We start from the raw sequence: 14,991 nt of genomic DNA on the forward strand, positions 1-14,991 counted from the left end.
TAATGTTCTTCAAAGACCTGCACACTCTTTGCAGTGAGACTTTAGCTCGCATGGTGTCAGTGTAATGTAAAGAGTCAGCAGCACTCGTACTTGTTGTGTCGTCATTGGATAAAGGTTCCACCTCCTAAATACAATCTCACTTTCGTGTTAGTACTGCATTTTGTGCGCCGAGTGTGTCCTTTCTTAGCATCATCGTTGTCACATTTACACAATGCTTTAAGGCAGTGAACATACAAGGAAGTACTGGGTTCCATTTCCACAACGAGGTTTTTTGTTCCTGATGGATTGCTGCTGATTTCTGTTTTGACCATGGAACAAAGACGACACGAGACATGGTGGGCGCGAGTGTATTTGTTCGGCTGCTTGGTCGCTGTGCTTCTGTGGTGCGTGGCCGCAGCGGAAATAAGATATTCAGTCTCTGAAGAAGTTAACGAAGGAACTGTGGTTGGAAATATAGCAAAAGACCTGGGATTAGATAAGAGCTCACTGAAAGACAGGAAGTATCGGATTGTTTCTAGTAATACGGATCCTCTTTTCCACGTGAATCAAAACGATGGTATTTTGTATGTGAGCCGAAAGATCGACAGAGAAGAGGTGTGTGCGCAGAGCAATACGTGTTTGATGAATTTGAAAACGATACTCGAAAACCCGCTGGAGGTGCACTACGTAAAAGTGGAAGTTCTGGATATAAATGACCACTCTCCCATTTTTCCAGAGGAAGAGAAAACGTTGGAGATTTCAGAGTCTGTGTTGCCTGGAGCAAGATTTCAGCTAAAACCGTCACGGGATAGAGACAGCGGCCAATTTTCTGTACAGCAATATAAACTGAGCAACAACGATCATTTTCGATTGGAAGTAAAGGACAAAGGAGAAGATGGTAAAATACCAACATTGGTTGTTCAAAAATCCTTAGACAGAGAAACAGCAGCAAGTCACACATTAATTTTGACCGCAATTGATGGGGGAAAACCTCCGAAAACTGGTATTCTGAAAATCCTTGTAAATGTATTGGATATAAATGATAACGCACCATTTTTTCTAAAAGACGTGTACTCTGTGACACTCTATGAAAACGCTCCAGTAGGTACAACGGTTACACAAGTAAACGCAACAGATTTTGATTTTGGCCAAAACGGACAGGTAGTTTATTCATTCAGCAACAGCATGAACCAAGACATAATACATATCTTTCATATCAACTCATTGACGGGCGAGATAACTGTCCAGGGTTTAATAGATTATGAGACGAAAGACAGATATGAAATTGAAATTGAGGCAGCGGATAAAGGCATGGCTCCGCTCACTACGGAGAAAAGCGTCATCATTAAGATAGTTGACGTGAATGATAATGCACCTGAGATTGAAGTCACGTCATTTTCAAGCTCCATCCCTGAAGATTCCAGACCAGGAACTACAGTTGCTCTTATCAGTGTCAATGACCTGGACTCTGGTCTCAATGGAAAAGTTATTTGCTACATAAGTGATGATGTTCCTTTCACTTTATCACCATCCGTACAAGACAGAATGTATTCATTAGTGACCAAATCGCCTCTGGACAGAGAGAAACAGTCACAGTATGACCTGACAATAACTGCAAAAGACGCTGGTCAACCTCCTTTATCGTCTGAAAAGACAATAAGCGTCGTGGTGTCAGATGTGAATGATAACAGTCCAGAGTTTTCACTCAGTCCTTATACCTTCTATGTGACTGAAGCTAATGAGCCAGGTACCTCTGTGTTTTCTGTTAAAGCGTTTGATCGAGATGAAAGCGAGAATGCACTTATTACATATCATATTCTCAGAGGCGGAAGTGAAGAAAATAAAATGTCTTCATTTTTAAGTATTAATTCTGAAAATGGAGATATTTCGGCATTGAAAAGTTTTGACTTTGAAACAGTGAAAACGTTCCAGTTCCAAGTTGTGGCCACAGATTCTGGAACTCCGTCTCTAAGCAACAACGTCACAGTCAACGTGTTCATTCTGGATCAGAACGACAACGCTCCAGTCATCCTGTATCCAGTCAGCTCCAACGGTTCTGCTGAAGGTGTGGAGGAGATTCCCCGCAACGTGAACGCACCACACTTGGTGACTAAAGTCAGAGCCTATGACGCTGATATAGGATATAACGGCTGGTTACTGTTTTCACTGCAGGAAGTGACTGAGCACAGTCTCTTTTCTTTGGACCGCTATACAGGACAGATCAGAACACTTCGATCATTCACAGAGACAGACGAGGCTGAGCACAAACTGGTCATACTGGTCAAAGACAATGGCAACGTTTCCCTGTCAGCAACAGCTACTGTCATTGTCAAAGTTGTGGAGCCCAAAGAGGCTTTTGCTGCTTCTGATGTGAAAAGTGCAACAAACGATGATGAGGAGAGCAATGTCACTTTTTACCTCATGATAACTTTGGCCTCCGTTTCAGCACTTTTTCTCATCAGCATCATCGTGCTCATTGCAATGCAGTGCTCCAAATCCACAGACTACACTTCCAAATACCTCCAAGAGACTAACTATGACGGGACTCTGTGTCACAGCATCCAGTACAGATCTGGAGACAAACGCTACATGTTAGTGGGACCCAGAATGAGTATAGGATCTACTATAGTCCCGGGCAGCCATGCTAACACTCTAGTGCTCCCTGACAGGAGGAGGACTTCTACTGAGGTAGGACAAATCCAAACTATTTTTCAACCTCTACAACATATTTAATGTCATACCTCATTTGATGTGCACATAGCTAAGTGGTTGGAAAGTTCTGTTTTGTAATTGAACTTAGTTGAAAACAAGGAAACCTGGTTGGTGTGGAAATCCATTCACTGAATAAAACGCATAATCTGAGATTGTCAATCTGGATTGTAGCTGAAGCATGGGAGGGGAAGTTTTGTGAAAACTCTGCCTTGTTTGTTGGCTAATTGATTTTTTTTCTGCTAATTCTTATATTGAGGTGAATGTGGTTGTTAAGTAAAGCAATGAGCCAGCTGGCTTTTGTGCTCTTCAATGTAGCGGTTTCTATGTGCTCTTTGTTAAATAGGCAGCCTTCTTTTTTAATGGATTATATTATTGGTAATGGGGCTGTTATTTGGGAAAAACGGTCAGAGAAAAAAAAAGATTTGAATAAAAGTGATATCATATTTCTTTATAAGTGTATGATAAACAGCTAAACTTAAAATAATTGCCTAAAATCAGTGAACATTGAGATTTAAAATGGTTCATTAAAACGGTTCCATGATGTCAATATTGGGATGATAGCTTGTTAAGAGGAAAAACGTTAGAAATATGTAGCTGCTTAATTATTGTTCTTTGTGTGGTATTATTTTTGCCCATGCACTATTTATTCCCTTTCCCTATATTCATCCTCTCTGTGTATGACACTTAGAGGAAAAAACAACAACAACTGATGATATAAACTCCAATTCGAGTTGGTTTATTGTTGAGTGTGCGTTTAGGTGAGAGGAATCATTTTTCTAGCCAAGGGGAGCTGAATGACGGCAGATGTTCAGACAACACATGAAACAGTCTGCCGTGAAACCCGCTTTGAAAGAACAGAAAATAAAAAGAAACACAACCTGTGTAACTCTGTTGTCCAGTAAATTAAATACAGTATTATCTTTTCAACCATTTGTTGCGACACAGAGCGGCTGTTTGTCGTCGCTGTCCATGGTGCTGAAAATGTAGATCTCTCTCTCTCTCTCTGCTTAAAGAAAGGAACAAACATTTCGTCCCTTAAAACTGTAAGTCAACAATAAAAGTAATGCAATTTAAAGAAAATGTAAATGTTCAGAAATGCTCAGAGGAATCCATGAAAAGTATATTGTTGTTGTTTTTTTCATCTTAATTTGAGTCCATTTTGGGAGACTTTTTTCCTGAGGAGTTCACCTCCTTATTCATTTCCTTCAACTCGACAACCATTGGTCAATAATTTGCAGTACTTAGTAATCATTTTACAATTCATGTAATGTTCTTCAAAGACCTGCACACTCTTTGCAGTGAGACTTTAGCTCGCATGGTGTCAGTGTAATGTAAAGAGTCAGCAGCACTCGTGCTTGTTCTGTCGTCATTAGATAAAGGTTCCACCTCCTAAATACAATCTCACTTTCGTGTTAGTACCGCATTTTGTGCGCCTAGTATTTCCTTTCTTAGCATCATCGTTGTCACATTTACACAATGATTTAAGGCAGTCAACATAAAAGGCATTACTGAATTATCTATCCAGAAGGACTTTTTTTTATCCTGATGGATTGCTGCTGATTTCTGTTTTGACCATGGAACAAAGACGACACGAGACACGATGGGCGCGAGGATATTTGCTCGGCTGCTTGGTCGTTGTGCTTCTGTGGAGCGTGGCCGCATCGGAAATACGATATTCAGTCTCTGAAGAAGTTAACGAAGGAACTGTGGTTGGAAATATAGCAAAAGACCTGGGATTAGATAAGAGCTCACTGAAAGACCGGAAGTATCGCATTGTTTCTAGTAATACAGATCCTCTTTTCCACGTGAATCAAAACGATGGTATTTTGTATGTGAGCCGAAAGATCGACAGAGAAGAGGTGTGTGCGCAGAGCAATACGTGTTTGATGAATTTGAAAACCGTTCTCGAAAACCCGCTTGAGGTGCACTACGTAAAAGTGGAAGTTCTGGATATAAACGACCACTCTCCTATTTTTCCAGAGGAAGAGACAACGTTGGAGATTTCAGAGTCTGTGTTGCCTGGAGCAAGATTTCAGCTAAAACCCGCACGAGATCTCGACAGTGGTCATTTTTCTGTACAGCAATATAAACTGAGCAACAACGATAATTTTCGCTTGGATGTAAAGAAAAAAGGGAACGATGGTAAAATACCAATATTGGTTGTTCAGAAATCCTTGGACAGAGAAACTTCACGAAGCCACTCATTAATTTTGACGGCAATTGATGGGGGGAAACCCCCGAAATCTGGTAATATGAATCTTCTTGTCAATGTTTTGGATGTCAACGACAACGCGCCTGATTTTTCGCAAGACGTTTATTCTGTGAACCTCCGTGAAAATGCTCCAGTAGGTACAGCAGTCGTACAAGTTAATGCAACTGATTTAGATGAAGGACAAAATGGAGATGTAGTTTATTCTTTCAGTAAAAGTATAAATCAAAATATCCTGAATGTATTTCAAATCGATGCATTAACAGGTGAGATAACTGTTAAAGGTTTAATCAATTATGAGGATAATGACATATATGAAATTGAAATTGAGGCATCAGATAAAGGTACCGCCCCTCTAACTACGGAGAAAAGCGTCATCATTAAGATAGTTGACGTGAATGATAATGCACCTGAGATTGAAGTCACGTCATTTTCAAGCTCCATCCCTGAAGATTCCAGACCAGGAACTACAGTTGCTCTTATCAGTGTCAATGACCTGGACTCTGGTCTCAATGGAAAAGTTATTTGTTCCATAAGTGGTGATGTTCCTTTCACTTTATCACCATCATTAGAAGAAAAGGTGTATTCATTAGTGACCAAATCACCTTTGGACAGAGAGAAACAGTCACAGTATGACCTGACAATAACCGCAAAAGACGCTGGTCAACCTCCGTTGTCGTCTGAAAAGACAATAAGCGTCGTGGTGTCAGATGTGAATGATAACAGTCCAGAGTTTTCACTCAGTCCTTATACCTTCTATGTGACTGAAGCTAATGAGCCAGGTACCTCTGTGTTTTCTGTTAAAGCGTTTGATCGGGATGAAAACGACAATGCACTTATTTCATATCATATTCTCAGAGACGGAAGCGAAGAAAATAAAATGTCTTCATTTTTAAGTATTAATTCTGAAAATGGAGATATTTCGGCACTGAAAAGTTTCGACTTTGAAACAGTGAAAACGTTCCAGTTCCAAGTTGTGGCCACAGATTCTGGAACTCCGTCTCTAAGCAACAACGTCACAGTGAACGTGTTTATTCTGGATCAGAACGACAACGCTCCAGTCATCCTGTATCCAGTCAGCTCCAACGGTTCTGCTGAAGGTGTGGAGGAGATTCCCCGCAACGTGAACGCACCACACTTGGTGACTAAAGTCAGAGCCTATGACGCTGATATAGGATATAACGGATGGTTACTGTTTTCACTGCAGGAAGTGACTGAGCACAGTCTCTTTTCTTTGGACCGCTATACAGGACAGATCAGAACACTTCGCTCATTCACAGAGACAGACGAGGCTGAGCACAAACTGGTCATACTGGTCAAAGACAATGGCAACGTTTCCCTCTCAGCAACAGCTACTGTCATTGTCAAAGTTGTGGAGCCCAAAGAGGCTTTTGCTGCTTCTGATGTGAAAAGTGCAACAAACGATGATGAGGAGAGTAATGTCACTTTTTATCTCATGATAACTTTGGCCTCCGTTTCAGCACTTTTTCTCATCAGCATCATCGTGCTCATTGCAATGCAGTGCTCCAAATCCACAGACTACACTTCCAAATACCTCCAAGAGACTAACTATGACGGGACTCTGTGTCACAGCATCCAGTACAGATCTGGAGACAAACGCTACATGTTAGTGGGACCCAGAATGAGTATAGGATCTACTATAGTCCCGGGCAGCCATGCTAATACTCTCGTGCTCCCTGACAGGAGGAGGACTTCTACTGAGGTAGGACGAGTCCAAACTATTTTTCAACCTCTACAACATATTTAATCTCCTTCTTACCTCATTTGATGTGCACATAGATAAATGGTTGAAAAATTCTGTTTTGGAAATGAACTTAGTTGAAAACAAGGAAACTTGTTGTCGAAATCCATTCACTGAATAAAACTCATTTTCTGAGATTGTCACCCTGAATTATAGCTGAAGCATGGGAGTGGAAGTTTTGTGAAAACTTTGCCTTGTTTGTTGGCTATTTGATCTTTTCCTGCTTATTCTGATATTGAGGTTAATGTGTTTGTTAAGTAAAGCAATGAGCCAACTGGCTTTCCTGCTCTTCAATGTAGCGTTCATGTGTTCATCGTGAAAAGGCAGCCTTCTTTTTAATGGAATATATTATTGTTAATGGGGCTTTTGTTTGACCATAAAACTTTTGAAATGAAATAACACACTACTATCAGTAAATGGCTTCAACTTGTAATAAGACTCACATGTATGCTAAAGTTTAACAAGCCAACATTAAAGATAATTATTATATTGGAAAAAAACGGTCAGAGTAAGCAATAGGGTAAAATATTTGAATTAAAGTTGTCATATTTCTTTATAAGTGTATGATAAACAGCTAACCTTAAAATAATTAACTAAAATCAGTAGACATCGAGATTTAAAATGGTTCCATAAAACGATTCCATGATGTCAAAATTGGGACAATAGCCTGTCAAGAGGAAAAAGTTAAAAATATGTACTTGCTTAATTATTGTTCTTCATGCGGTATAACTGTTGCCCATGCACTATTTATTCCCTTTCCCTATATTCATCTTCTATGTGTATGACAATTAGAGGAAAAAAACAACAACTGATGATATAAACTCCAATTCGAGTTGGTTTATTGTGCGTTTAGGTGAGAGGAATCATTTTGCTAGCCAAGGGGAGCTGAATGACGGCAGATGTTCAGACAACACATGAAACAGTCTGCCGTGAAACCCGCTTTGAAAGAACAGAAAACAAAAAGAAACGCAACCTGTGTAACTCTGTTGTCCAGTAAATTAAATACGGCATGATTTTTTTAACCATTTGTTGCGACAGTTGTTTGTCGTCGCTGTCCATGGTGCTGAAAATGTATATATATATATATATATATATATATATATATATATATATATATATGTTTAACGAAAGGAACAAACATTTCGTCCTATAAAATCTTTATGTGAACAATTAAAGTAATGCAATTTAAAGAAAATGTAAATGTTCAGAAATGCTCAGAAGAATCCATGAAACATGAAAACATATATATATATTTTTTCATCTTAATTTGAAGCCATTTTGGGAGACTTTTTCCTGAGGAGTTCGCCACCTTATTTCCTTAAACTCGACAACAATTGATTTGTAGTCTGCAGTACTTACCAATCATTTTACTATTTATGTATTTTTCTGAACAGACGTTCACACTCTTTGTAGTGAGACTTTAGCTCGCATGGTGTCAGTGTAATGTAAAGAGTCAGCAGCACTCGTGCTTGTTCTGTCGTCATTGGATAAAGGTTCCACCTCCTAAATACAATCTCACTTTCGTGTTAGTACTGCATTTTTGTGCGCCGAGTGTGTCCTTTATTAGCATCATCGTTGTCACATTTACACAATGCTTTAAGGCAGTGAACATACAAGGGAGTACTGGGTTCCGTTTCCACAACGAGTTGTGTTGTTCCTGATGGATTGCTGCTGATTTCTGTTTTGACCATGGAACAAAGACGACACGAGACACGGTGGGCGCGAGGATATTTGCTCGGCTGCTTGGTCGCTGTGCTTCTGTGGAGCGTGGCCGCATCGGAAATACGATATTCAGTCTCTGAAGAAGTTAACGAAGGAACTGTGGTTGGAAATATAGCAAAAGACCTGGGATTAGATAAGAGCTCACTGAAAGACAGGAAGTATCGGATTGTTTCTAGTAATACGGATCCTCTTTTCCACGTGAATCAAAACGATGGTATTTTGTATGTGAGCCGAAAGATCGACAGAGAAGAGGTGTGTGCGCAGAGCAGTACGTGTTTGATGAATTTGAAAACAGTGCTGGAAAACCCGCTGGAGGTCCATTATGTTGAAGTGGAAATCATAGATATAAATGACCACTCTCCCACTTTTTCAGAGGAAGAGACAACGTTGGAGATTTCAGAGTCTGTGTTGCCTGGAGCAAGATTTCAACTAAAACCCGCACGAGATCTAGACAGTGGTCATTTTTCTGTACAGCAATATAAACTGAGCAACAACGATCATTTTCGCTTGGATGTAAAGAAAAAAGGGAATGATGGTAAAATACCAATATTGGTTGTTCAGAAATCTTTGGATAGAGAAACTTCACGAAGCCACTCATTAATTTTGACGGCAATTGATGGGGGAAAACCCCCGAAATCTGGTAATATGAATCTTCTTGTCAATGTTTTGGATGTCAACGATAACGCGCCTGATTTTTCGCAAGACGTTTATTCTGTGAACCTCCGTGAAAATGCTCCAGTAGGTACAGCAGTCGTACAAGTTAATGCAACTGATTTAGATGAAGGACAAAATGGAGATGTAGTTTATTCTTTCAGTAACAGTATAAATCAAAATATCCTGAATGTATTTCATATCGATTCCTTAACAGGTGAGATAACTGTTAAAGGTTTAATCAATTATGAGGATAATGACATATATGAAATTGAAATAAAGGCATCAGATAAAGGTACCGCCCCTCTAACTACGGAGAAAAGCGTCATCATCAAGATAGTTGACGTGAATGATAATGCACCTGAGATTGAAGTCACGTCATTTTCAAGTTCCATCCCTGAAGATTCCAGACCAGGAACTACAGTTGCTCTTATCAGTGTCAATGACCTGGACTCTGGTCTCAATGGAAAAGTTATTTGTTCGATAAGTGACGATGTTCCTTTCACTCTATCACCATCTTTGAAAGACAGAATGTATTCATTAGTGACCAAATCGCTCCTAGACCGAGAGAAACAGTCACAGTATGACCTGACAATAACTGCAAAAGACGCTGGTCAACCTCCGTTATCGTCTGAAAAGACGATAAGCGTCGTGGTGTCAGATGTGAATGACAACAGTCCAGAGTTTTCACTCAGTCCTTATACCTTCTATGTGACTGAAGGGAATGAGCCAGGCACCTCTGTGTTTTCTGTTAAAGCGTTTGATCGAGATGAAAACGACAATGCACTTATTACATATCGTATTCTCAGAGATGGAAGTGAAGAAAATAAAATGTCTTCATTTTTAAGTATTAATTCTGAAAATGGAGATATTTCGGCACTGAAAAGTTTCGACTTTGAAACAGTGAAAACGTTCCAGTTCCAAGTTGTGGCCACAGATTCTGGAACTCCGTCTCTAAGCAACAACGTCACAGTGAACGTGTTCATTCTGGATCAGAATGATAACGCTCCAGTCATCCTGTATCCAGTCAGCTCCAACGGTTCTGCTGAAGGTGTGGAGGAGATTCCCCGCAACGTGAACGCACCACACTTGGTGACTAAAGTCAGAGCCTATGACGCTGATATAGGATATAACGGCTGGTTACTGTTTTCACTGCAGGAAGTGACTGAGCACAGTCTCTTTTCTTTGGACCGCTATACAGGACAGATCAGAACACTTCGCTCATTCACAGAGACAGACGAGGCTGAGCACAAACTGGTCATACTGGTCAAAGACAATGGCAACGTTTCCTTGTCAGCAACAGCTACTGTCATTGTCAAAGTTGTGGAGCCCAAAGAGGCTTTTGCTGCTTCTGATGTGAAAAGTGCAACAAACGATGATGAGGAGAGTAATGTCACTTTTTACCTCATGATAACTTTGGCCTCCGTTTCAGCCCTTTTTCTCATCAGCATCATCGTGCTCATTGCAATGCAGTGCTCCAAATCCACAGACTACACTTCCAAATACCTCCAAGAGACTAACTATGACGGGACTCTGTGTCACAGCATCCAGTACAGATCTGGAGACAAACGCTACATGTTAGTGGGACCCAGAATGAGTATAGGATCTACAATAGTCCCGGGCAGCCATGCCAACACACTCGTGCTCCCTGACAGGAGGAGGACTTCTACTGAGGTGAGCTTTATGTTGTGAAAACACTGGCAGTGTTCATCAGTTTGTTATAAAATGTGAATTATCCATTTTTACTTCCCTGAAATATGGTGGTATTAGCTGGAGTGTGGATCACTCTTTGTGTACCTTTCAGCATCATTTTCCTTCTAACAATGTGTGGCTAAAGCTTGACATTTGGTTCTCCCTCTACCGACTGCATCCCTTTTACTGTACTCTGAAAAATACAGTATAACAACATATTGTGATTTACAGTAATTTAACCAGCACGATGTGCAATAGTATGCAGATTCACTAATAATATGATTCAGGTTTCTGGGCTTCTGTGTTGTAATATTAAGGTAGACGCATTCACATGGCCGAAGTGTATCAGCCATAGTTTGCTGTCTGCAGAAAGGTTTTTCTCTCATATCCTTACCTGCACTATGTACGACATGTCGCTCGCTTATTTGTTAAACGCATCCTTCTCTTTTGGTTTATACAGCTCAAAGGAATGAAATTCATAGTTCTGTTGTATGGACCCATGTGATATATTTTTGCAGTTTGTCATTTAATTTTCACTGAAATGTGAAACATTTAGCTTGTATGATTTTCCGTTGAAATTGATTTTATTTTACCCGATTAACCTTCACCCCACCATCAACATAGAGAAAATTAATTAAACATTAAACATGCTCAATCTATTTAAAAGAAACAACAACTTTGATGTGATTGTAGTGAGCGACGAGAACGCATGGTGTCAGTGTGTTTGGACGTAACAGCTTTTGCTTGTCGTCATTCAATTTTAGTTCCACCTCTTTTTAGCTCTCCCAGTTCGATACTGGAAGCGTAGCCTGGTGGCTTGTTTCTGCGTTTAAACGCCTCGTCCCGTGCCTTCACAACTATCGATAAAAAGCGATCATGTGTTCGCGGAACATGTTGGATTAATCTCAAAGGCCACGGTTGTCAACCACGCGAAGATTCAAAATACATTTTAACAATGGGACAAAGAGGACACGAGGTAAAGAGGGCGATTGGACGGTGGATCTGCTGCGTGTTTGCTGTGCTTTTGTGGAGCTTGACCGAGGCGCAGATAAGATATTCAATCTCTGAGGAAGTCATCGAAGGTACTGTGGTCGGAAACGTAGCAAAGGATTTGGGATTAGATAAAAGCACATTGAAAGACAGGAAGTATCGGATTGTTTCAAGTACTGCGGATCCTCTTTTTCATGTTAACCAGAATAATGGTATACTGTATGTGAGCCGAAAGATTGACAGAGAGGAGGTGTGCGCGCAGAGCACTACGTGTATGATAACTCTAAAAACGGTGTTAGAAAACCCACTGGAGGTCCATTATGTTGAAGTGGATGTGCAGGATATAAATGATCATTCTCCCAGTTTCCCGCATGAAGAAAAAATGTTGGAAATTTCCGAGTCTGTATTGCCTGGAGTGCGATTTCCACTTCAACCAGCGAGAGATCCAGATGGTGGCGCTTTCTCTGTTCAGCAATATAAACTCAGCCCTAATGATCATTTCCGTCTGGAAGTAAAAGATAAGGGAGAAGATGGTAAAATTCCACTACTTATTGTTCAAAAGTCTTTGGATAGGGAGGCAGCACTGACCCACACTTTAGTACTGACCGCACATGACGGGGGAAAACCTCCTAAATCAGGCGAAATGAATATTCTAGTAAATGTTTTGGATAGTAATGATAACGCACCTATTTTCTCTCAAGATGTTTATTCTGTGGTGCTTAATGAAAATGTTCCAATTGGTACAAAAGTAATGCAAGTCAATGCAACTGATTTAGATGACGGAGTAAACGGAGAAGTGGTTTACTCATTTAGTAGTATAGTAAATCGTAGGCTATTAAACCGTTTTGAAATTAATCCGTCTACTGGGGAAATTACAGTGAAAGGTTTGATAAATTACGAGGAAAAGGACAGATATGAAATTGAAATTCAAGCATCAGATAAAGGTACCACCCCTCTAATAACAGAGAAAAGCGTCATCATTAAGATAGTTGACGTGAATGATAATGCACCTGAGATTGAAGTCACGTCATTTTCGAGCTCCATCCCTGAAGATTCCAGACCAGGAACTACAGTTGCTCTTATCAGTGTCAATGACCTGGACTCTGGTCTAAATGGAAAGGTTATTTGCTCCATAAGTGATGATGTTCCTTTCACTTTATCACCATCCTTACGAGACAAGATGTACTCATTAGTGACCAAATCGCATTTGGACAGAGAGAAACAGTCACAGTATGACCTGACAATAACTGCAAGAGACGCTGGTCAACCTCCTTTATCGTCTGAAAAGATAATAAGCGTCGTGGTGTCAGATGTGAATGATAACAGTCCAGAGTTTTCACTCAGTCCTTATACCTTCTATGTGACTGAAGCTAATGAGCCAGGTACCTCTGTGTTTTCTGTTAAAGCGTTTGATCGAGATGAAAGCGAGAATGCACTTATTACATATCATATTCTCAGAGACGGAAGCGAAGAAAATAAAATGTCTTCATTTTTAAGTATTAATTCTGAAAATGGAGATATTTCGGCATTGAAAAGTTTTGACTTTGAAACAGTGAAAACGTTCCAGTTCCAAGTTGTGGCCACAGATTCTGGAACTCCGTCTCTAAGCAACAACGTCACAGTCAACGTGTTCATTCTGGATCAGAACGACAACGCTCCAGTCATCCTGTATCCAGTCAGCTCCAACGGTTCTGCTGAAGGTGTGGAGGAGATTCCCCGCAACGTGAACGCACCACACTTGGTGACTAAAGTCAGAGCCTATGACGCTGATATAGGATATAACGGCTGGTTACTGTTTTCACTGCAGGAAGTGACTGAGCACAGTCTCTTTTCTTTGGACCGCTATACAGGACAGATCAGAACACTTCGCTCATTCACAGAGACAGACGAGGCTGAGCACAAACTGGTCATACTGGTCAAAGACAATGGCAACGTTTCCCTGTCAGCAACAGCTACTGTCATTGTCAAAGTTGTGGAGCCCAAAGAGGCTTTTGCTGCTTCTGATGTGAAAAGTGCAACAAACGATGATGAGGAGAGCAATGTCACTTTTTACCTCATGATAACTTTGGCCTCCGTTTCAGCACTTTTTCTCATCAGCATCATCGTGCTCATTGCAATGCAGTGCTCCAAATCCACAGACTACACTTCCAAATACCTCCAAGAGACTAACTATGACGGGACTCTGTGTCACAGCATCCAGTACAGATCTGGAGACAAACGCTACATGTTAGTGGGACCCAGAATGAGTATAGGATCTACTATAGTCCCGGGCAGCCATGCTAACACTCTAGTGCTCCCTGACAGGAGGAGGACTTCTACTGAGGTAAGAGAAAGGAACACTTAGAGCACAACTATCTGTTTGAATGGAATTGTGTTGTGTAGCATGTTAATTACAATTCACACTTTAATAATGGCAGTTCATGAGTGAATGACAGATGAGATGCAGATCAAAATGATCTGAGTGTGTGGAAACACAGCATCTCCACAGAGAAGCTTGATAGAAAAGGACTGTGGAAAAAATGGTATCCCATAATCAGCTGACTATATGGTTATTATGAAACTGCTTATTCAGTAGTTGTTTTTTTAGATGTTTGTATGTTTGTATTTTATGCAACCCAGACTGTGAACTGAGTTTAAGCTGCTATACGTTACTGACAGAAGGAGAACAACTCGAGAGGTAAAATACGTTTTAGACTATGAACGAAAGAATGGAAGTTATAGTCATTATTTTTCTCATAATTTGGGATTTCATTATTTTATGTAAATAAGACCTACAGCGGGCTTCTTGTCAGCAGTAGTCAACCATGTTGACAGGTAATGTGATCCACTTGTATTTTTGTACTGCTCACATCCTCCGGCAAAGGGGAAATTTAACCAGATATTATTTTACTGGATTGTATCTGCATTGTAACAGCAGCTCGCATGGTGTCACTGCTTATTGAAATGAAAGACTCTGGGTTGAACATCATCTGTGTCACGTGAGTAGTTGGATTTTTATTCGCTACAGGGAGCACTAATGTTTCAGAGGACGATGGCTCCAAACGTGTGACTCGTTTGTCTGCATATCTATTTTTTTGGGCAGCAGTAAATGTTTAAAAAAATGTCCCTTCTTGTTTGGACCACCATTTAACAAACCAAGATTTTGATTTATTTTTTTTTAATTACAAATCACAATGGCACGACGTGGATGCAGCGCGTGGTTGGAGCGGCTTGTCGTTGTCATTGTTACCTTGGATTTTACTTTAAATGTTGCGTCGGCACAGCTACGATACTC

At 40.4% G+C, this 14,991-nt stretch overlaps 4 protein-coding genes across 14 annotated transcripts in view; 3 read left to right on the forward strand and 1 right to left on the reverse strand.

Moving 5' to 3' along the window:
* The window catches only part of LOC306829052 (uncharacterized protein), a gene marked incomplete at its 5' end in the record, with an annotated part of 184,839 nt that overhangs the window by 79,893 nt on the left and 89,955 nt on the right, over positions 1–14,991 (reverse strand). The gene's annotated exons all lie outside the window — the stretch shown is intronic.
* The window catches only part of LOC306828996 (protocadherin alpha-C2-like), a 167,112-nt gene that overhangs the window by 34,329 nt on the left and 117,792 nt on the right, over positions 1–14,991 (forward strand). Inside the window, exon 1 of one of the 3 annotated variants that reach the window (XM_079351768.1) lies at positions 8,183–10,709. The exons of the other annotated variants lie outside the window; for them this stretch is intronic. Within the exon in view, the coding sequence (XP_079207894.1) occupies positions 8,352–10,709 (2,358 nt within the window). The 5' untranslated portion in view covers positions 8,183–8,351. Of the gene's footprint in view, positions 1–8,182; positions 10,710–14,991 lie in introns of those variants that run through there. 3 annotated transcript variants of the gene reach the window in all.
* LOC306829020 (protocadherin alpha-3-like) lies at positions 61–4,858 on the forward strand. The gene is made up of 2 exons (XM_079351838.1): positions 61–2,667; positions 4,672–4,858. Exons 1-2 carry the CDS (start codon positions 310–312, stop codon positions 4,729–4,731), a joined length of 2,418 nt encoding a protein of 805 aa, XP_079207964.1. The 5' UTR covers positions 61–309; the 3' UTR covers positions 4,732–4,858.
* LOC306829036 (protocadherin alpha-8-like) lies at positions 10,738–14,891 on the forward strand. The gene has a single exon (XM_079351854.1). The coding sequence runs from the start codon at positions 11,683–11,685 to the stop codon at positions 14,059–14,061; it is 2,379 nt and encodes a 792-aa protein (XP_079207980.1). The 5' UTR covers positions 10,738–11,682; the 3' UTR covers positions 14,062–14,891.

Source organism: Symphodus melops (assembly GCF_947650265.1).
Source record: "Symphodus melops genome assembly, chromosome: 9".
NCBI lineage: Eukaryota > Metazoa > Chordata > Actinopteri > Labriformes > Labridae > Symphodus > Symphodus melops.

Coding starts and splice junctions, on each gene's coding strand:
- LOC306829020 (XM_079351838.1), top strand. CDS start 310: ATGGAACAAAGACGACACGAGACATGGTGGGCGCGAGTGTATTTGTTC. Junction 2,668..4,671: donor GGAGGAGGACTTCTACTGAG/GTAGGACAAATC, acceptor CTATTTTTCCAG/AGGAAGAGACAACGTTGGAG.
- LOC306829036 (XM_079351854.1), top strand. CDS start 11,683: ATGGGACAAAGAGGACACGAGGTAAAGAGGGCGATTGGACGGTGGATC.